At 39.4% G+C, this 22,297-nt stretch overlaps 1 protein-coding gene across 1 annotated transcript in view; it reads left to right on the top strand.

Moving 5' to 3' along the window:
* The window catches only part of MAP3K19 (mitogen-activated protein kinase kinase kinase 19), a 40,670-nt gene that overhangs the window by 6,541 nt on the left and 11,832 nt on the right, over positions 1–22,297 (top strand). The window contains 6 exon segments of the mRNA XM_055079184.1: positions 2,385–2,483; positions 2,485–2,548; positions 5,609–5,798; positions 9,323–9,436; positions 12,222–12,337; positions 18,631–18,727. Of these exon segments, the coding sequence (XP_054935159.1) occupies positions 2,385–2,483; positions 2,485–2,548; positions 5,609–5,798; positions 9,323–9,436; positions 12,222–12,337; positions 18,631–18,727 (680 nt within the window).

Here is a 22,297-nt window from a genome sequence, read left to right as displayed (position 1 = left end):
GCTCTAGAGCACAGGCTCAGTAGTTGTGGCCCACGGGTTTAATTGCTCTGCGGCATGTGGGATCTTCCCGGACCAGGGATGGAACCCATGTCCTGTGCATTGGCAGGCGGGTTCTTAACCAGTGCGACACCAAGGAAGCCCAAAATGTTTTAATTAAAAAAAAAAAAAAATGAAGTGAGTCCCAGTTGCATCCCAGACCTACCAAGTCAAAAGGAACTTGGGAATGTATTTATAACAAGGGGACAGCATAATGCTCAAGCTAGTTTAGGGAACTGCAGTAAGCTAGGGCCACATTTCTTTGAATTCCAAGGAGACAAGACACTCTACTTATATGCTGTCTCTGTTGCTGGCCTCATCTCTTACCATTCTGTAAAAGCAAATGCCTGCCTCCACCATCAGGTCTCCCCGGTTGCCCAACCATATCCTCTTGGACCCATCTTTCATTTTCTATGGCCAATCAGTCACAAGTCCTGTTAAGCTTTACTTTCAAAATTTTGTTTCTACCTTTCTATTCTCTGTCATAGGAATCTTACTAAAGTACCTAAAAGGCACTACCCAGAACACTCCATGGGCTCCCCAGCCCATTCAGAAGTAAAAGAGTAAATTCCCATTCCCACCTGGACCACGCTCTCCTCATTGATCCTAGGTATAGACTTTTTTTGATACCCTTCTCCCAAGTCAGAACTACCCTTTTGCCTTCGCTCTGGTTTTCCAACTTCTCACGGGCCCAGCCGCTCCGCAGCATGTGGGATCTTCCCGGACCGGGGCACGAACCCGTGTCCTCTGCATCGGCAGGCGGATTCTCAACCACTGCACCACCAGGGAAGCCCTCAACTATTATTAATACCTTTCTTCCCACATTGTGTTCCAGCTCACGTGGCCATTCTATTCTCTGACATCTTTAAGATTCATTATTTGTTGTTTGACACTTTTTTGTATTTTATCTTAACTATTTTATGCTATGTTCTATTGTGCAGGTCAGTGAAAGTTCCTGAAGGACATATAGTATCCTCTTAAATGAATGGATGAATTTATCAAACAGTACTATTTCTGGGGTGAAGTACATGTTCTCTTTAAGAAAGAAGGCTTAAGTAGTCTGGTCCATGAATGCTGAAGGCAGTTGTTTGTTTGTTTATTTATTTATTTATTTATTTATTTTTGGCTGCATCAGGTCTTAGTTGAGGGACGCAGGATCTTTCGTGGCGGCATCTTTCGTTGCAGCGCATGGGCTTAGTTGCCCCGTGGCATGTGGGATCCTAGTTCCCTGACCGGGGATTGAACCCGCATCCCCTGCATTGGAAGGTGGATTCTTAACCACTGGACCATCAGGGAAGTCCCCAGTTGTGTATTTAGAACATTGAAGACCAATTCTAGACATTTTCTTGTTTATTTTTCTTAGCTTTTCTCCATAAAGTTGTACTATGAAATGGCCTTTTGTTCTTTTGCTTTCAACCAAATGCCACTTCATTGTAAATAAATTACCCATTCAATGAAATAGCATGTGCCTACAGACAGTGACTATGGTGTCAGAAACTGAAGCTGGAACAAAGAGTCTGACAAAGGATTTTATGCTGTTTTCAACAGCAAGCAGCTCCATGGGGAGGTAGTTTGGTGACTTTGAAATTTTCAATTTAAGAGATATTTCAATGATTTGGAAAACCGAGATGGGCTACATTTTTTAAAAAGTTAGGACTTACCTAGAAAATCTAGAATGGTATCCACCATGCTCTTTGATGACTCACACTGTGCTAGAATTATGGAGGACACAAAAGTATAAAGCATGAAATGTCCCTGCTATTGAGGAGCTTACAGTATTATTGGGAAGATAGGGCTTTTATAAAGAAAATAATTGTAGGGATTTTGATAAACAGCACTAAAGGAAATAAAATCCTACAATAATTTTCACCAGTAGAATGTGTCAATGCTTTGTATATAGTATTTCAGATCCTCACCAACCATTTGAAGGACGATTATCATTTCCAGATTGGAGAGGAGAAAATGAAGCTCAGAGAAGTTGAGTGACATGCCCAAGGTCACACAGCTGGTAACCTGAGTAGGGGGAATTTGAACCCAGGTTCTGACAGGCTCCAAAGCCTGTACTCTTTCCATTCTGGTGTTGACCCATCCTTTTTTCTTCTATACCACATCAAACCTGCAAAGTGATGGTAAAATTATTATTGTTCCCAATTTAAAATGTATGCAAAGAACCAAGACTGATGGGATTATAAGGTTTTCCCCTTTTCCAAAATTGTCTTTAAATCTGTTACAATATTTTTCCCATAAAAGAAGGAAACAGGTGACACTAAAGATAGAATATGTTACATTTGAACTACCCACTACCTTGTTGGGTCTCATTTAATTAAATTGTTTCCTTCCTCTTGCAGGCAATTACATGGAACTAGCAAAATGAATAAAAATAAACTGTTTCATGATTTCCTGGAAGCAGTTTCAAGAGGTGATGTGGAACTCATTTGTGACCATATTACTATTACATCCAAAGACTGGGAATACACCTCTCATTACTGCAGCAGAAGAAAATCTCATAGAGGTAACATGTGGTGTCCCGGGGCCCATGGATAGTCTTATAAGCTAAAGATTCCACAAATGAGATGGTTAGGAATAGCATAATCGCCTACCTCCATGAAAGAATTTTTGAAGGCACAAAGGAGGGGTAGCAACTGGAGGGAGGACTGGGACACCCTAAATAATCTAGACATCACCATTACTCATTACTTCACTCAGTCAACAGATATTCCTGATATGCCCAAGGCAATATACTAGACTTCATGATGGATACAACAGTGAGTGAATCAAACACAGATGTCACCCTTGAGGAGCTTATGGTCTAGTGGGACCACAAAATGGAGCCTGAGTTATTGTTTCCTTTCCCACTCCCCACCTCCAGCCCCCTCAGTACCTGGAAATTTGCTCCCTGGTCTAAGAGATGCACAAAATCCTGAAAGTAGGGCAAGAGGAGTAAATAAATAATAACAAGACCTAAAAGAGCAGGAGATTGTCCTCTTTGTTCTAGTTATCTATCCAGCTAGAGGGCCTGACACATCTAAGTGCTTAATAAATATTTATTAAATGGATAAACTAATGAGTAAATAATCCATTTGGGTCTTGCTGATCATTTAAACCATTGTATATGGGAACTTAAAAGATCCTTTTAGGGCTTCCCTGGTGGAACAGTGGTTGAGAATCTGCCTGCCAATGCAGGGGACATGAGTTCGAGCCTTGATCTGGGAAGATCCCACATGCCACAGAGCAACTGGGCCCGTGCGCCACGACTACTGAACCTGCGCGTCTGGAGCCTGTGCTCCGCAACAAGAGAAGCCGCGATAGTGAGAGGCCCGCGCACCGCGATGAAGAGTGGCCCCCGCTCTCCACAACTAGAGAAAGCCCTCGCACAGAAACGAAAACCCAACACAGCCAAAAGTAAGTAAATAAATAAAAATAAAAGATCCTTTTAAAGTATGCAGGTGAAAAAAAAAGAATGCAGGTAAAAGTGGTAGCAATATGAGACTTCGAATTGGGGAGGGGCAGCAAGGAGGAAGCGTCAAGGGGAATAGAAAAGGGCTTAAAATGGGGAAACTGGTTGAAAAAGGCAAATTTCACCCAACTGCCTACCTCAGTGCCTCTACAAGTTCTTGGGAGGCCAAATGCAAGTGAACCCTTAACCCTGCTGGGCCACCTTCGCTTCCTCAATTACCCTCTCCCGACTATATTCTTAACTCTGTTTCTATTTTGACTCCTTTCTATTAACACCTTTTAAACAAATTATAAAATATAGCATGTATGCTTTTTTTTTTTAAAGATTTATTTATTAATTTATCTGGTTGCACCGGGTTTTAGTTGCGGCAGGCAGGCTCCTTAGTTGTGGCATGCATGTGGGATCTAGTTCCCTGACCAGGGATCGAACCTGGGCCCCCTGCCTTGGGAGCTCGGAGTCTTAACCACTGCACCACCAGGGAAGTTCCAGCCTATATGCTTTCTTTAAAAAAAGGATCATGTATGTACAACCTGAAGAAAAATAATGACACTTGCACCCTCGTATCTACTATCCAAGCCAAAATATTAGGACATTGCAGTGCGTCAAAAGTCCGCTAAATGCTCATCCTGAATTGTGTTCCCCACCCTTCATAATCATTACCTTGAATTTTGGGTATACACAAAAATTACATTAATTCCTATCATACATTTAGAGATAGAAGCCACAACAATCATAGTACACTGAATGGCCCAAAGGACCAATCACGTTAGCTTTCCTTCCTCACTGTGAATCTTACCCAAACCCCATTAGCTGAATTCAGATGACCCGCTTCCCCCTGGGGACTGGGCAGAATGGTGACTGGGGAATCTGAATCCAAGTGAGCCATAAAAGTTTGAGTCTCTCCCTTCCCCAAAGTTCACCAGCATACTCATGTGGGAGGCTACAAACTTCAGTCCCCTTTGAAGATAGGGCAAATGAGGTTGAGGTACAGGGGGAGAGAGGAGTTAAGAACGTGGTAAAAGAGAATGGCTCCAGGACAATAAAAAAGATGCATATACTTTTGGTTTCCAGAAGTATGTTGCTCAACCAAATGAACTCCCAGTGTTTTGGGTTCATAACAAAGCCCTAGATCAGGGGGCAGGGTCATTATTACTGACACCACCTATTGTACCTTTAGGATCCCTCAATGGCTGCAGCCACATTGCTTTCTGACTGAAGCTGGGGTCTGTAGCCTTTGGTTGGCTCATGCTTAACTTTCACAGCAGGACTGTTTTTTAAAGGATTCGACCTTAATCTGAATAATTTGCTGAGCCGTTGTCATGATAACATTTTGTAAATTTTCACCTGTTTTTAACATAAAGGCCAAGGGAGTTTTCTGGGGCAGTGGGGCTAATCGCAAGAATTTGTCTGGATTCCTCTGTGTCTGTTTCCCTTTCTTAAGGGGTGACTTTCATCAGCATTGTAACCCAGTTCCTGCCAGGAAGAAACTGAACACTAGTTAATGCCTCATTTGTGGTTCACCACGAGAATTTGTCTGTATCAAATCCCCCCAAAAGGGCCAGAGCTCCCTTTTAGTAGCTAAAACCCACTGAAAAAAATTCTGAGACTGGTTACCCGTTTTGTTCATTGTTGGAGTCTCAGCACCAAGGTCAGTTCTTGATACACACTTGTTACTCAGTCCATATTTGTTGAATAAATTATCCCTTTACCATTTTGAATAGCGTTTATTCTCTCCCTAAAAACACTTGTGGAAATACTTGAAACAGTCAAGAATCTATAAGCCTGAATTTGGGGGTTTTATATTCTAAATTATAGATGATACTAATAGGAGGACTTCAATGTTTTATGTGGGTTTAAAATAAAATATTCACAGACCTTTCGTTAAAAAAATGGTATCCCCAAACTACCCATATCATGGAGATTTTTTCATTTCCCAAATTTAAAAAAGGCAATAGCAGTCACCTGCATCCAAATCAATCCTTCATTTTTATGCCTCTTATTCTCCTTTCTTATATCATGAATCAGATCTGTGCCCCACTAAATAAGTTTTCTACCCAACCCAGAAGACACTATTGGTACTCAAAAAGGCTAAATTAGAATGCTGTGGTGTTGCAGGTTGTTGGATTTCTTCTGGAAAATGGAGTAGATATCACCCTTTGCAATTACAGAAATCAAACCGCGGTCCATGTGGCTAATTCTGATGTCCAAAGGCAACTCTTGGCCATCAATGGAATCCAGGCTCCCCAAATGCAACTTCTACAAAGTTCATGGCAAGATGACCTTGAACAACTTTCAACACTTGCTGGTCAGTTAATCTGATGTTTGCTTCTGTCTTTGGGTAGGTGGGTGGGCGAGGGGTGAGAAGGGAACAGACTACGTCTGACTCCTTTTAAAGAAAAATAAGTTTTTTTCAAATGCAGTTCCAGAAAGTTTCAGGCAGGAAATATGAGAAAGAAACAGAATTAAATTGGACACTTAAGAGTGGAAAACAAAATAATAAAAGAACACAGCAGCAGCCTATTTACACCTTCTTCCAGCTGGATGCGAGGAGAAGTCATGTAGCACCCCTGGGAAATGATGTGCTCCCAAGGATGACCCTGGAGAACCACTGTCAACTTGCTTACAGGCATTCCCTTGACATCATTGCCATTTGTACGATAGCTGTTTAGATCCCTTCAGACCATTTGCAGTTATTATCTTTATCTTGAAAAGGGAATCAGAGAGCCTATGCTTTGCATAATATTTAGTTGTGATTAAAGTTAAGAGAATACATTTTTAAATGCTGTCTTTTTAGGGTATTGATCTTCTTATTTAGATTTTCTGGCCATAGAGACTTTCCCAAAGTAACTTGCAAAACCACATGCATAATCAAGGACATTGATTACTGGTGAATGGCAACTGCCTACTCTTGGCATTTACCTTCAGAGGTACTGTCAGATCACATGACTTTCCAACTGAAAGAAAATCAATTGCTGCTAGGAAAGTTTCTTCTATTCCCTTATGGTAGAGACACAAACAGATAAAGAAAAAGTGAAAGATATTCTGGTCACCTAGAGTTCAAGGAAACAGACAACAAAATCCAAAGGACTCTAAATTATTTTGTTGTACTAAACGATAGTCTAAAATTGCCATACATCATAAACTGAGGTTTAGAAATATTTTTGGAAGACACTAAATTTTATTTTAATTGTATTTTCAACAGTTGTTGCTGTCATTCAGTGTCTGTTTTCTTTTCTTTTCTTTTTTAATCTGTTAGCTCCATCACCATATATCTATATATATATATTTTAACATCTTTATTAGAGTATAACTGCTTTACAATGGTGTGTCAGTTTCTGCTTTATAACAAAGTGAATCAGTTATACATATACATGTGTCCCCATATCTCTTCCCTCTTGCATCTCCCTCCCTCCCACCCTCCCTATCCCACCCATCTAGGTGGTCACAAAGCACCGAGCTGATCTCCCTGTGCTATGCGGCTGCTTCCCACTAGCTATTTTACGTTTGGTAGTGTATATATGTCCATGCCACTCTCTCACTTTGTTCCAACTTACCCTTCCCCCTCCCCGGATCCTCAAGTCCATTCTCTAGTAGGTCTGCATCTTTACATCTTTTTTTTTTAATATAAATTTATTTATTTTATTTATTTTTATTTTTGGCTGTGTTGGGTCTTCATTGCTGCACACGGGCTTTCTCTAGTTGCAGCAAGCGGGGGCTACTCTTTGTTGCGGTGCACGGGCTTCTTATTGCAGTGACTTCTCTTGTTGCGGAGCATGGGCTCTAGGCGCGCGGGCTTCAGTAGTTGCAGCACGCAGGCTCAGTAGTTGTGGTGCACAGGCTCTAGAGCGCAGGTTCAGTAGTAGTAGCGCACGGGCCTAGTTGCTCTGTGGTATGTGAGATCTTCCCAGACCAGGGCTCGAACCCGCGTCCCCTGCATTGGCAGGCAGATTCTTCACCACTGTGCCACCAGGGAAGCCCCTGCATCTTTACATCTTTATTCCCGTCTTGCCCCTAGGTTCTTCTGGCCATTATTTTTATGACACTTAGGTTGCTTCCATGTCCTGGCTATTGTAAATAGAGCTGCAATGTACATGGCTTTTTTTGAATTATGGTTTTCTCAGGGTATATGCCCAGTAGTGGGACAATGTCTGTTTTCATAACCACATTTTTCACTCCTCAGGATAAGCCTCTAAGTTTTAAAAAACTGGTACCTGTAACTGGATCCAGAGCTTAATCAACAGATCCTCAATTACTGTGCTATTGGAAAACTATTCTCAGCTCAAAACTTTCATGTTAGTTCTAACTAATAATAAATATTGATATAAGAAGTGGTTTCTTTTCAGAGACTAAAAAAATAATAACTGATTAATTCCCACAGCACCCCTCTGAGGTAATATCATTATCTCCAGTCTGTCCCTGGAGAAACTGGGGTAGAGACACTGACTGTATTGACATGGCATAAAGTGAAATAGAGATGGAAATTCATGAGTTACTTTGGTCTAGAAAATAAACAATTTGGATAATTTGGCCTTCCAGTAGCTTCTCAGTTCTGAATTATCCAAATTAAATTTTACTTTCATTAAAAAAGCATATAACATCTATATATCCACATCCATTTGACTATATAAATACTGTTAAATAAGCTACCTTGTAATTGTAAATCATTCATTCATTCCACAGATGTTTACTGTGCATGTATCAAACACTGTGCTCAGTGCTTTTCATATTCTATCTATCGCCAATCATCAAAACAACCCTGCAGGGAAAACACTATTATTCCCACTTTGCAGCTGAAGCCCCTGAAGTTCAGTGTATAGGTTTGCCAGATTTTGCAAATAAAAATACAGGACACTCAAAAAACAAAACAGGGGCTTCCCTGGTGGCGCAGTGGTTGATAGTCCGCCTGCCGATGCAGGGGACACGGGTTCGTGCCCCGGTGCGGGAATATCCCACATGCCGCGGAGCAGCTGGGCCCGTGAGCCGTGGCCGCTGAGCCTGCGCGTCCGGAGCCCGTGCTCCGCAACGGGAGAGGCCACAGCAGTGAGAGGCCCGCGTACCGCAAAAAAAACAAAAAAAAACAGTACAGGACACTCATTTAAATTTGAATTTCAGATAAATACCAAATAATTAGGAAAAAGAAATATCGAGACTAAGCAATTAACTAAACCATTGGAAAGAAAAAAAACAATCAAGTCAGCTATGTGGCGGTGATAAGACAACAGTTAATCAAAATGTTCTTTAGGGCTTCCCTGGTGGTGCAGTGGTTGAGAATCTGCCTGCAAATGCAGGGGACACGCGTTCAAGCCCTGGTCTGGGAAGATCCCACATGCTGCAGAGCAACTAGGCCCGTGAGCCACAACTACTGAGCCTGCGCGTCTGGAGCCTGTGCTCCACAACAGGAGAGGCTGCAACAGTGAGAGGCCCTCGCACCGCGATGAAGAGTGGCCCCCGCTCTCCGCAACTAGAGAAAGCCCTCGCACAGAAATGAAGACCCAACACAGCCAAAAATAAATAAATAAATAAAATTTTTTTTAAAAATGTTTTTTATCTTTACTTGGTTTAGGCATTATTAAAGAATTATGAAACTTCTTGTCCAAAGATGGAAATTTTCTGCCTTAGAAGGTTTTTAGAATGGGAGAGACATAAGATATACAGCATATTCTTCTCATTTAAAAATCTTAAAAATTTGTCACTCTCTCTCATACATTTTGAAGTCATTATTGTTATCCCCAAACTATATAAAATTACTTTTACTTATTTGATGGCAATGGTTTTCTTTTTCAATAGATTGAACTAAATAATCTTTGATGTTGATCCTATTCTTCCTAGAGATCCTAAACTGTGATTTTAGTGGAAAATCAGCAATACATTATGTGTCACTAATAGGAAGTTTCAGTAAACAGCAGTTATTGGACAGTCTAATGAATTCTATGCCAAAACCAGGTAAATATTTCTATTCCACTTTCAAAATTCTCTAACTATAAAAGCCCTATTAGAAATCTTTCTTTTTCTACATGGATTTGATGGATCCGTTTAAAGAAATCAAACTAAATGTGTATATATGTATAAATGAATCACGTTGCTGTACAGTAGAAATTAACACAACATTGTAAATCAATGATACTTCAATAAAATTTTTAAAAAAGAAATCAAGTGAACAACTATTTATAGAGCAGGGACTTTGTACAAGACCCAAAACTAGATACTCTGAGGCAGGTAAAGAAGTCTAAGACATGGTCCAAACTTCTGAAAGTGTTCAGTACAATCAGGGACACATCATGTAAGTCAGAGGAGAAAGAGCTTGTTGTAAACTTGAAAGTGGAAGAAGGACTTACAGTGGTTCTCAATTGCTGGATAAGATAGGAAGGAAGAGGGCTTCCCTAGTGGCGCAGTGGTTGAGAGTCCACCTGCCGATGCAGGGGACGCGGGTTCGTGCCCCGGTCCGGGAAGATACCACATGCCGCAGAGCGGCTGAGCCCGTGAGCCATGGCCGCTGAGCCTGTGCTCCACAACGGGAGAGGCCACACAGTGAGAGGCCCGCGTACCGCAAAAAAAAAAAAGATAGGAAGGAAGAGAAAAAGAGAGAAGGTGTGACATAGGCAGGGAGAAAGAGTCTGAGCAGGACAAAAAAACCAGCCACAGAGAAAAGTGTGATAGAAAAAGTGCCACTGAGCCACATGTGACTGTGAAAGCTGCTTGACTTTATTGTTTGATTGGCCTTTATTGGAAGCTTCTTGGCAGGGGACAAGGTTATCCCCAGGAAGGTTTCATGGAAGAGGTGAGACTCAATCTGGTCCTTAAAAAATGATGAGATTTGATTTTGTGGAGCAGAGGCATCATGCTGTAAGTGAGCATGGCTTAACCCAGAAGCAAATGGGAGACTAGAACCAACAGTTCATGTCAGGCAAAAGGAATGCAGAAGATTAGATACATAAAGAAACTGGGTCCAGGGACTTCCCCTGGTGGTGCAGTGGTTAAGAATCTGCCTGCCAATGAAGGGGACACAGGTTCGAGCCCTGGTCCAGGAAGATCCCACATATCGCGGAGCAACTAAGCCCGTGCCCCACAGCTACTGAGCCTGTGCTCTAGAGCCCGCGAGCCACAACTACGGAAGTCTGCATGCGTAGAGCCTGTGCTCCGCAACAAGAGAAGCCACCGCAATGAGAAGTCCGCGGGCCACAATGAAGAGAAGAGTAGCCCTCACTCGCCGCAACTGGAGAAAGCCCACACGCAGCAATGAAGACCCAACGCAGCCAAAAATAAGTAAATTAAATAAATAAATTTTTTAGAAAAAAAGAGAAAGAAAGAAACTGGGTCCATTGAGGACTCATTAAATGTCAGCCTGAAGGACATTTTTTTTTCCCAATAAAATAGAGTGACTAAAGAATTTTAAGCCAGGTAATGATGAAAGCCATGTTTTAGGAAAATTAACCTGTCGCTGCGTTGGATGAATTTGAAGGAAGAGACTCATACCAGGGAAGCTCTCTTAAGAAACTACAGAAGTACCCGTGTGTGGTTATAAGAACCAGGAAAAGAGTCTTTGGGCATGGTGTGTAGTGGGCCTGAGAAGTGCTGGGTACGGTGAGTCTAAGAGATTGTGAAAGAATTCACAGAATTTACTGCTGTAACATTGATAGAGGAGACACAGAGACGAGGGTTGAGGGAGTTGAGTTAAACATGATTCCAAAGTTTCAGCCCTAGGAAGTGGGGATATAGAAATACAATCAACAAAATAGGAGAACACTTTGGTTTGGTGAGGATGTTGAAGGTAATGAGTTGTAAAACACTACATTTGATGGAAACTTAGGACGTTCAAAGTAGCAGTTTTCTGTAGGACAGGGCTTGTGGGAAAGGATGGGTTGACATGTTCTTTTGGGAGTTCTCTACAAGGAGATTGTGAAGACCTGAGAGTAGGTAAGATCACTAAAGTACTGATGATGGTAAGAAAATTGCAGGAGCTGAACAAAGGAGGTGCGCCCACAGTGAGAGAGAGCGGTGCACATAGAGACTCAGGGGAATGAGGAAGGGAGGAGAATTGGGAGAGAGTTACAAGAAGGAAGGAGTGGGAAACAACGTCAAACTGGAAAAGAGGTTACAAAGCAGATGTGATAAGGAAGTGAGAGTTTCAATGGCAGGATAGAGGCAGAAGACAGGTTGCAAAGAGTAAAGAAAGAGGATATGGTGAAGAAATGGAGGATATGAGTATAGATCACTCGTTCAAATTTGTTTCAGTTATTAGGATAAATGGAAGAACGATTGCAAGAGGAAGTTTTCATGGACGAGCCTGTGCTTATTTGAAGAAGTCAGGATAGCAGGAGAGAGATGAATATGAGAGCAATGTCCCCCAGGGACTAACTGGAAATTCACTGTTTGGTGTTTAGAACTCTATCAGTTTAACGTGGCTTCAAGTGCTGGACAGGAAGTGTGCTCGAAGCAGCTGAACACTTTTGCCTTTGGCAACTATAGAGCAAATGTATTTTCCAGCCTGTTGTTAATTCAGGGTTTCACTAACAACTTTGGCCCCTTTTTAAAGATAAACAGACAAAACCCCATTCATTCTGTGGACTCTTGTGAAATTATGGCCCGAAGCTTCATCAGCATCCCAGTCCACTATTTCAAGAAGATCTTAGACAAAATGGAACTGATTTTAGAACCTAGAGCTAGATCTTGCTGTGAAACTGCTGGAGATGCATCTCATCAAAACACATTATTATGTTTATTTTGGCAGAAAGACATGCTGAATTATTGCTTGACGTTTGTCATGATACGAACTCTTCTCCAACTGATATGATGACAGTTACTAAAAACCAAAATATAATCTTGCAAAGCATCAGCAGCAGGGAGGTAAGTAACTCTCTTTAAAAAAACAAAGTAACAGAAAAATGGATAAGCTACTCCATCTACCCTTACTGTATTTACATCTACTTCATTTGTGTTGCTTGAATATTTATAACAATCATATATTACAATTATAGATTTAAATGTGATTATAAAGAAACTTAAAGTACAATTAATGACAGTCTTTCATGAGTTTAATCTCAGGGTAGTAATGAGCTAGTCAACTCTGAGTCTCATGCACTGTGTGTGTGTGTGTGTGTGTGTGTGTGTGTGTGTGTGTGTATGGAATACCACAGAATATTACTGCAGTTGAATCCATACTAAATAGTAAAATGTAGCTTGTCTTTATGTATGTTAATGTGGAAAAGGAGAAAATCATTATTCTGATCATGTCAAATCCATCACAGGGTACGACAAAGGAGGTACCTCCTCTTGGCCCTGGTCATCATCCCCTGCTCATGATGAATGACTCCACAAAGTATAGTAGTAGTAGTGGTAACAAACATTGTGCCCATGGAAAATTATGGAATGATTCCCAAGATGTACAGTCAACTGGTAAAGTGGTTGCCTAAAGGAACAGAATTGGAGAAAAACTTTGCAAAGGTATACTCATGTGTACCTTTTGAATTTTTATAAAAATTAACATAGCCCAAACTGTTAAAAATATTACTACTCTATGGGAATTCCCTGGCCGTCCAGTGGTTAGGATTCGGTGCTTTCACTGTGGGGACCTGGGCTCGATCCCCACCAACAAAAGAGAAATTCCTACCCTATATTTTATTGGTAATAAAGAATATGACCACAAAATTGTCTATTTCTAAAAGGTAATGAGGTATGGACTATAATATGTATAAACAATACGAAGAGTTTTGGAGATGGTGGAGTAAGATCTTTCAGTCCCTTTCTCCCTCCAAAAATCATCCCAAAATAACAAGAAAACAAAAAACAAAAATTTGAGTAAAAAATTAGTTTGAAGTAAGTATAGATTCACAAGAACTTGTAAAAATAGTAGAGAGGTGCTGTATAAACTTCACGAGCTACCACCAGTTGGAATTATCATCATAACTATAGCTGATTGTCAAAACTAGGAAACTGATATTGACACAATACAAGGAACTAGACTACAGACCTTACTTGGACTTCACTAGTCTTTGAATGCATTCCTTTTTCTTCTTCTGTTTTTGTGTGCCTGTGTGTACAGTTCTATGACATTTTATCCCCTGTATTATCATGATCAAGATACAAAACTGGTCTGTCTCCACAGAGGAACGCCCTATTACTCCTCTCTTTACTGCCACATCCTCCCTGCTAACTCCTGGCAACCACTGATCTGTTCTCCAACTCTATAATTTTGTAATTTCACAAATGTCATATAAATGAAATTATCATACATGTGAACTTTTAAGATTGCTTTTTCAACTCAGCATAATGCTCTTGAGATAGATTCGAGCTGCTGTGTGTACCAATAGTTTCTTTCTATTGCTAAGTAGTATTCTATTACAATTATATTTTGTTTCACAGTTTATTTAGCCATTCACTTGTTGAAAGACATTTGGGTTGTTTCCAGTTGCGGGCTATTACAAATAAAGCTACTATGAACATTCATGTATAAATTTTTGCGCGACTTAGGTTTTCATTTCTCTAGGATACATGCCCAGGAGTCCAGTTAGTGGGTCATTTGGTAAATGTATGTTTAGTTTTTTTAAAAACTGCCAAACAATTTTCCAGAGTGGCTCTACCATTTTATGTTCCCACCAGCAATAAATGAGACATCCAGTTTCTTTACACCCTTGCCAGCATTTGGTACTATCAGTATTTTCTATTTTAACCATTTTAAAAAATTTAAACCAAAATAAGTATATGGTGGTATCTCATTGTGGTTTTAATTTGCATTTCCCTAATGACCAATGTTGAACATTTTTTAAAAATTTATTTGCCATCAGCATAAATTGTTCAAATATTTTGTCCATTTTCTGATTGGTTTGTTTTCTTATCATTGGGTTTAGAGAATTCTTTATATATTCTGAATGATGTGTGACTTGCAGATATTTTCTGCTAGCCAATAAGAAAAACTTGGGGGTTTTTTCACCTTTTTGACAATTCTTTTTTCAAACAGAAGTTTTTAATTTTGATGAAAACCAGTGTACCCACTTTTTCCTTTACTGGTCTTGATTTTTACGTCTAAGAAGTCTTTTACTTGATCCAGGTGCTGGTTACATAAGTGTGTTCAGTTTATAAACATTCACTAGTCTATACACTTATGATATGTGCACTTTTCTGAATGTATGATATACTTAAAAGTAAATTAAAGGGAAGGGGTATGCCTTCAAATATCTGAGAAAAAGTATTGTTTTCAATCTAGGATTTTATATCCAGACAAACTATAAGTCAAGTATTAGAGTTGAATAAAGACATTTTTCAGACACACAAATGCTCAAACATTTTACATTTCATACACCTTTTAAGGAAGCTACTATGTGCTCTGTTAAATTAACGAAATAAGATAAAAATGGAGGGGAAAATTGGATCCATGATTCAGGGGATCTGGAACCTAACACAAGAGAGGAGGGTATCCTTGATATAAAGCAGAAAGCAAGTCCCAGGGCTTCAGCCACGCATGAAGTCTAGAGAACAAAGAGCTCTGATCGTTGGGGGATGGGAGGAGTGAGGGAGAACAGGATTCTGGAGATTTCCAGGAAGATGGAACTGATATATTATCTGATATATTTAACCAAGTGAAAAGACCACAGGATGTTTGGAAGAGTTAAGATTTTAAAAAATATAAGAAAAGGAATTAAATATTAAATTGTGAATGAAATAAAAATAGGGGTTTTGGATTTTGTGCAGGAAAAATGTTATTCAGGAAAGTATAAACATACGACACTACTATTGCACTACTACAGTGCAATACATACAGTATAGTACAATACTCAAATAATCATAATTTGAACTTTGCCTATTGATTTAACAAGAAAAAGTGAATTTACTGGGAAGATAGAGGCAAAGTATAAGAATATTAAATTGTCAACTGCAATAATAAGGAGCCAGTAGGTAATATATCACTTTAGTGACAGCAGGATAAGTACATTATCTAGAGATATGGAAGAAAATACCAAAAGAAACACTTAAAAGGCTGGAACTGGCTGCCTCTGGGGGAAAGAGTGGGGAAGGCAACTGATGAACTTTTTTGTTATAAGTTTGTTTTTTTTTTTAACCATTATTTGACTTTTAAAAAATGCATAAGTTAGATAAAAACGAAAACTAATTAAAAATTAAAATACAGAAATGGTTAAATCCTGACTCCTCTGGGGCATGGGATGGGATAAGGTAGAATGGAAACATTTATTTTTAATACTATTTGAATATTTTACTATTGTGCATTTGTAACTTTTCTAAAGAGGTTAGCCTGCTTCTCACCAAAGTGGCTTTAGTACAGTGGTTGTCAAAAGGGGGTGATTTTACCCCTCAGGAGGCAGTTAGCAAGGCTTAGAGACATTTTTGGTGTCACAACCGGGGCAGAAGTGCTGCTGGCATCCAGTGAGTAGAGGTCAGGGATGCTGCTAAACATCCTACAGTGCGCAGGGCAGGCTTTCCACAGCAAAGAATCACCCAGCCCCAAATGTCAATAGCAGCGAGGCTTAGAAACCTTGCTGTGTAGTAGGCTTTGTCACAACATTGAAGGTTGTATTGTTTTTGATTACTAATATTACATACTAATTGGAATAAAATACCTAGAGACCAATCTTTAAAATGCGTGTCATGCATCAGAAATTGATATACAAAAACTCATTTACTTTTCTTTATTTTTTGTGGTATAGTTAGGAACTTTCTCAAAAAGACTAAAAATCCCTTTATATTAGTATATTTTTTCGTGCAAAACATTTTCTGAACTTTCACTCTACATTTTTCTTATTAGGGTTGAAATAACTGAACACATTTCTGAAGGAGAAATAGACCTCACTATTGAATTTGCCTCTTCTTAGTGCTTTCTCTAGTGCTTAAATTGCAAAACCCAAGGTCATTCTTCACTTCTTTCCTTTGAATGAAAGCTTGCTTTTCTTTTGGGTTGTCTGTAATAGATTTTTATAGTTTACAAATATAAGCAGCTGCCTTGCTTGTAGGATTGCTCTTGAGAGGCTCTTTATACCCTCTCCCAATCTTTTTTCATCTAAGGAGAATCGTCTTTCTAAATTTAATTACGTATGATTTCTATGCCTCTTTTCTGTGTGGTTGGCATTCTGTTGTTTACAGATTAGAATGCTATGCCTTCTATCTAGTCTGTTGTCACCTCCTGCATCACTGTCAATGGTTTATGAACTCCATTTATGTTTGGGATGTGCTATTCTAACGTTTTCACTCAAAACTGAGTGTCATTATTTTAATTTTCCTCCTTGTAACACCCAAGCACTCCTTAAAATCATTCATATTTAGTATTCTAAAAGAAATTAGAAAATTCTGAGCTGTTTCTGCTTTTGTCTTCATTTCCATGATAACCTTCAAAGTAGACATTATTCCCTACATCCTTTTTGTTTGTGATACTTATGGTTTTTCAGTTTATTCTACACAAGAAATTTTTGTCAGGAGATTGAAGGCATCACACATCTTTTATTTTATCATTTCCTGTGCAAAACCTATAAATCAGGTTTGAGTATTCTTTCTCTTAATTTTGCTCACTGTTATTGATTCCTTTCTTTCTGGTTCTTGTTGAGACTCTGTTTCAAGCTTTTCATGGTAACAAGAAAGCAGAGTGGTTAAGACCTCTGTTACCAGACTTCAGAGTCTGGGTGTGAATCCTGGCTCTACCATAGGCTAGCTATGTGACCTTGGGTAAGTTACTTAACTTCTCTGGACCTCACATACAAAAGAGAATAATAGTTCCTACCGCTAGAGTTTTTGTGAGGATTAAATTGTTAATACGTGAAAGGTGAAACAGTGTCTGGCACTTTATGTGTAAATGCTAGTCATCATTATGGGTTTTGTAGGTAGGTGTGCCCACGCTCTGTGTCTTCCAACTTTTCTTAAAGGACCGGCTAATGAATGAACTGAGCAGTTGAGAGGGGTGGGTTAGGGAGGGTGGGAGGGAGGCTCAAGAGGGAGGGGATATGGGGATATATGTATACATATAACCTATTCACTTTGTTGTACAGCAGAAATTAACACATTATAAAGCAATTATACTCTAATAAAGATAAAAAATGAAAAAAATTCAACAAAGACTTTAAAAATGGTCCACATCAAAAAAAATCTTAAAAATCATGTACTGCTAAGTTATTACAATTGAACACCTAAAATATTTTCATGGCAGTATAAATGCAGGGTTTTATTTTTATTTTTTTCTGTGATAATTGAAATGAACAAAGCAAAAAGAAAAGATTCCCAAGCTCTCTTGGGAATTAGTGAATGAAATATCAGATGTTTGGTGATAAAGGCTACCTGCTTGTCCAACAGGCATCTGCATTTAGGGCAAAGGCTTTTTATCCAACCGTCTCCTTAAATAGGTGGTTCAACCAGATCACAGAAGCCAGAGAGCCAGTTGTAACATCCAGGTTGTGACGGATGTTCTAGACACTATCACTGTTCTAGACATTAAAAAGGGCAAAATCACCAGCAACAACTTCTAATGAAGGAAACTATCAACAACAATGAATTCTAATAGAAAGCATTTCTTCTTCAGAGAGTTAGGAGTACTTTTTATAAATCAAGCTGTTTCTCAACCGTGTTTTTCAGCATAATGATTATTTTCTAGAGGGTAAAAGGAAAGTGTTAGAGGTTGCATACCACGATTAGATCAAAAAGCTGTCATAGTGAAAACTTTAATCAGCTTTGCTGCCTCCTTTCAGTCTAAGGTTATATCTGCAGCTTCCATATGGGGCAGGGATTTCTACCCTCATCATTTACAAATGATGCCCCAGGGAGGCATTATGGAAAAGATCATGTTCCTTTGGGGTTGTTCACTGACTGTGGCCAAAGGATTCTTTCCAGTTACCCACCCAGATGGAATTTGTGGCAGTTTAACTGCCTGGACACGGACATGATAAAGTATAAAATATTGAATTTCTGTGTGTCTCAGTGATTTCAGCTTTGATCTTCATTTTTGATTATGCAGTTAATCACGTCCGTGTCTGTCTGAGCCTGGTGCTCTGGAGGCGAATACTTTCCCATTTTTTTAGTCCTAAATACTTTATCCGATTTAAAAGGAATCCACAGTGTGAAACTTTAGCCTAGAAAAAAAATCAACATTCACTCTGCCAACCAAGTACTACATTGAACAACTGAATTTCTATTTTATGATATTTCAGGAGTTTGACAAAGATGATGTCTGCACTCATTCCATATTGATTAGCGAAAAAGGAGATCCAAGTGGTGATGGACAAGACTGGCAACCCAGGACAGAAGGTATCTGTCTTCTGTCCTTGATATGGTTACAAAGATAACATGGATTGTTTGTATTCCCCCCTAATTTTGGTAGTGCTCAGTGCAGGAACGTTGAAATCACAGACAAGCACAAAGGAAAAGAAAAATCACTCATAATCCTACCCTTTGGTCCATACCTGAATCAGTGAGTCTTGTCAATCTGCCCAGCCAAAATGGGCATCCCTCTTCTGTCTCTCCTCTTCGTTCTACCCCACTCCAGCTCAGCCTACTGTTTTCATCGCCTATCTTTCCTGTCTAATAACACCTTTTCCCTCATTTCTTTCCTCTCAGAATCTTCCATCAGCTCCAGGGATCTGTTCTCTTCCAGGACCAAGCATTTCTCCACTATCTGTCATCCCAGAGCTCCTCCCTTGAGGGGGAGTTGGGGGCCTGAACAAAGAACTAAACCCCAAGTTGCACTCTTGTAGTCAGGAGGTCATAAGTCTGGAATTTTCCAGAACAATGCCCATTCCAAATATGTCATCCTGTCCTACCCATAAGTGTCCTTGCATTGAACAGATCACAGAGTATTTGCAGATTCTCACTGCAGAAAATAGTCATCACAGAGATCACATTTGTCTGTCATCTATTCGCCTATAAACTTCTTTTTAAAATACATTTATTTGTTTATTTTTGGCTGCATTGAGTCTTCGTTGCTACGTTCAGGCTTTTTCTAGTTGCGGCGAGCGGGGACTACTCTTCATTGCGGTGCGTGGGCTTCTCACTGCGGTGGCTTCTCTTGTTGTGGAGCACAGGCTCTAGGCTCACGGGCCTCAGTAGCTGTGGCGCGTGGGCTCAGTAGTTGTGGCTTGTGGGCTCTAGAGCGCAGGCTCAGTAGTTGCGGCACGGGTTTATCTGCTCCGTGGCATGTGGGATCTTCCTGGACCAGGGCTCGAACCCATGTCCCCTGCATTGGCAGGCAGATTCTTAACCACTGTGCCACCAGGGAAGCTCTAGATATGCACATTTAATCATTTAGTTTATATCTGTTCATTGTATTATTCTTTTAAAAAGGGAGCATCACTGACTAAAGTATGTATAAACTTTATATAATGTTTGGATAACTCCCCTGGTCTTTTAACAACTAAGTATTCCTGCAGCATACATTTGCTTTATTGTGGACTTTTACAGATGGTAACTTGTAAAATAAAATCCCCCCGCAAAATCCCTCATCTTCTTCCTTAGTATAAAAATCTTCTTGCATTCCTCAATCAGCTATTTTCCCAGAACATATCAGATGCAAACCTCATAGACTGGAAATTGAGCATGTAAAATTACCCTTTTCATGAGTGAATAAGAACCTATTTTCTGAAATTACTGGGCTTAATTTATTTTTAATAGTGTATCATCAGAATTCTTAAGTGTAGATAACAGAATCTACTCTACTTGAGTGAAAAAGGAAGTTTTCAAAGATACTAGAAAGTTCACAGACCATTGAAAAACCAAAGGAGAAGGACAGACCCCAGGTTGGATTGTCAGAAAGAATTCTTGTAGCTACATCTCAAAACTGGCTACTGACCCCCAGATCACGCTGCTTCAGCCACAACCAGGAGCTGCTCCCACACTGACCTCAGAACCTCCCTCCTCTCTTGACACCCACATCAGCAAATGATGTCTGTGCCTTATCTTTTCTCATGTAACCCATGTGAATCCATGTCTCAAGTTAGCTTTCTGAACTCTAGTGGCAAAAAAGGCTGGAAAATGTAGTTTTAAAAAATTCTGTTGAAAATCATGATTTAGGAAACTATCAAAACGTGGAGAGGTTATCAAAATGTTTTGAACCTCGATTCCCATCAATTTAAACAGAACAAGTGGAAAACACAGAAAAGTAAGACTTTTCTGGAGAAAATAATTTTTCTTCATTGAATGAATTAGGCTAGGCCAATTTTAAATTTTCATTTTAATGATTTAGCACGTACATTAACAAATTAGTCATCATTTCCCGACTTTTATGAATGTCATTTGCACCTCTTCTGCAAGGAAATTGTTTCTGCTTGTGTTTAAATGTTGCCTTTTAGTTTCTCTCCACTGTAACATTTTCTGGTGGGGTTAATTAATTAGTTAATTATTTTTAAAGATTTTTTTGATGTGGACCATTTTTTAAAAGTCTTTATTGAATTGTTACAATATTGCTTCTGTTTTATATTTTGGGGGGTTTTGGCCGCGGGGCACGTGGGATCGTATCCTCTTGACCAGGGATCGAACCTGCACCCTCTGCGTTGGAATGCGAAGTCCTCCAACTGGAAGACTGGACCACTGGACCACCAAGGAAGTCCCAGGGTTAATTTATTAATACATCTTTTACTGGAAAGATTCACTCAGATGGGAGCAAGTGTTTTATTTTTACATGTAACAGTGCATCCTCTTTCCTGGACCACTGGATATGTTTAGAGGCTCCCGTGACTACTTACAGTATTCAAAAGACAAAAAGAGCACACATGTTCCAAGATGATTTCAGAGCCAGAATGTTGCATAATCTTTCCCCCTCCCCTCTGCCATTTAGGACCAAATTTTTTTTTTCCCATTTAGGAGCCATTAACTTTTCACAATGTCTAAAAAGGCAGGTATTTCTCATACTCGTTTATTGTATCTTTGTTCCTTGTTTTAAAATAAAAGAAGAAATCAACCAATTAACAGATTTTGAACACATTAAATTTGCTTAAAAACGTTCTGGGTAAAAAAAAATAACCTGGGTTTATTAGTCCTCAATGATTGTAAAAGTACAGTCATTCTTAAGAACATGTTCACATGAATACACTGCCCAGTTTTCTAATTTCCAAAGCAAAATACTAACTGTACCTAGGCTTAACTAGAACATTCTTTTCACTGACAGTTTAGTTATTAGGAAAGTATGCTGTATGTTTTTCTTACTCCAACTTGTCAGCTAGGTGTTTGCCCTCAAGGATGACTATAAAACTGGTATGAAAGACACCCATCTCCCTGTGCTATGTGGCTGCTTCCCACTAGCTATCTATTTTACATTTGGTAGTGTATATATGTTCATGCCACTCTCTCACTTTGTCCCAGCTTACCCTTCCCCCTCCCCGTATCCTCAAGTCCATTCTCTAGTAGGTCTGCGTCTTTATTCCCATCTTGCCCCTAGGTTCTTCATGACCAGTTTGTAATTTTTGTTTTGTTTTGTTTTGTTTTTTAGATTCCATACATATGTGTTAGCATACAGTATTGATTTCTCTCTTTCTGACTTACTTCACTCTGTATGACAGACTCTAGGTCCATCCACCTCACTACAAATAACTCAATTTCTTTTCTTTTTATGGCTGAGTAATATTCCATTGTACATATGTGCCACATCTTCTTTATCCATTCATCTGTCAATGGACATTTAAGTTGCTTTCACGTCCCGGCTATTGTAAATAGAGCTGCATTGAACATTGTGGTACATGACTCTTTTTGAATTATGGTTTTCTCAGGGTATATGCCCAGTAGTGGGATTGCTGGGTTGTATGGTAGTTCTATTTTTAGTTCTTTTTTTTTTTTAACCCCACATTTGTTTATTTATTTATTTTTGGCTGTGTCGGGTCTTCGTTTCTG

This window comes from Physeter macrocephalus, chromosome 2 (assembly GCF_002837175.3).
Source record: "Physeter macrocephalus isolate SW-GA chromosome 2, ASM283717v5, whole genome shotgun sequence".
Classification (NCBI taxonomy): Eukaryota; Metazoa; Chordata; class Mammalia; order Artiodactyla; family Physeteridae; genus Physeter; species Physeter macrocephalus.
The sequence above is the reverse complement of the archived record's forward strand: the minus strand, read 5'-3'. Positions and strand labels throughout refer to the sequence as shown.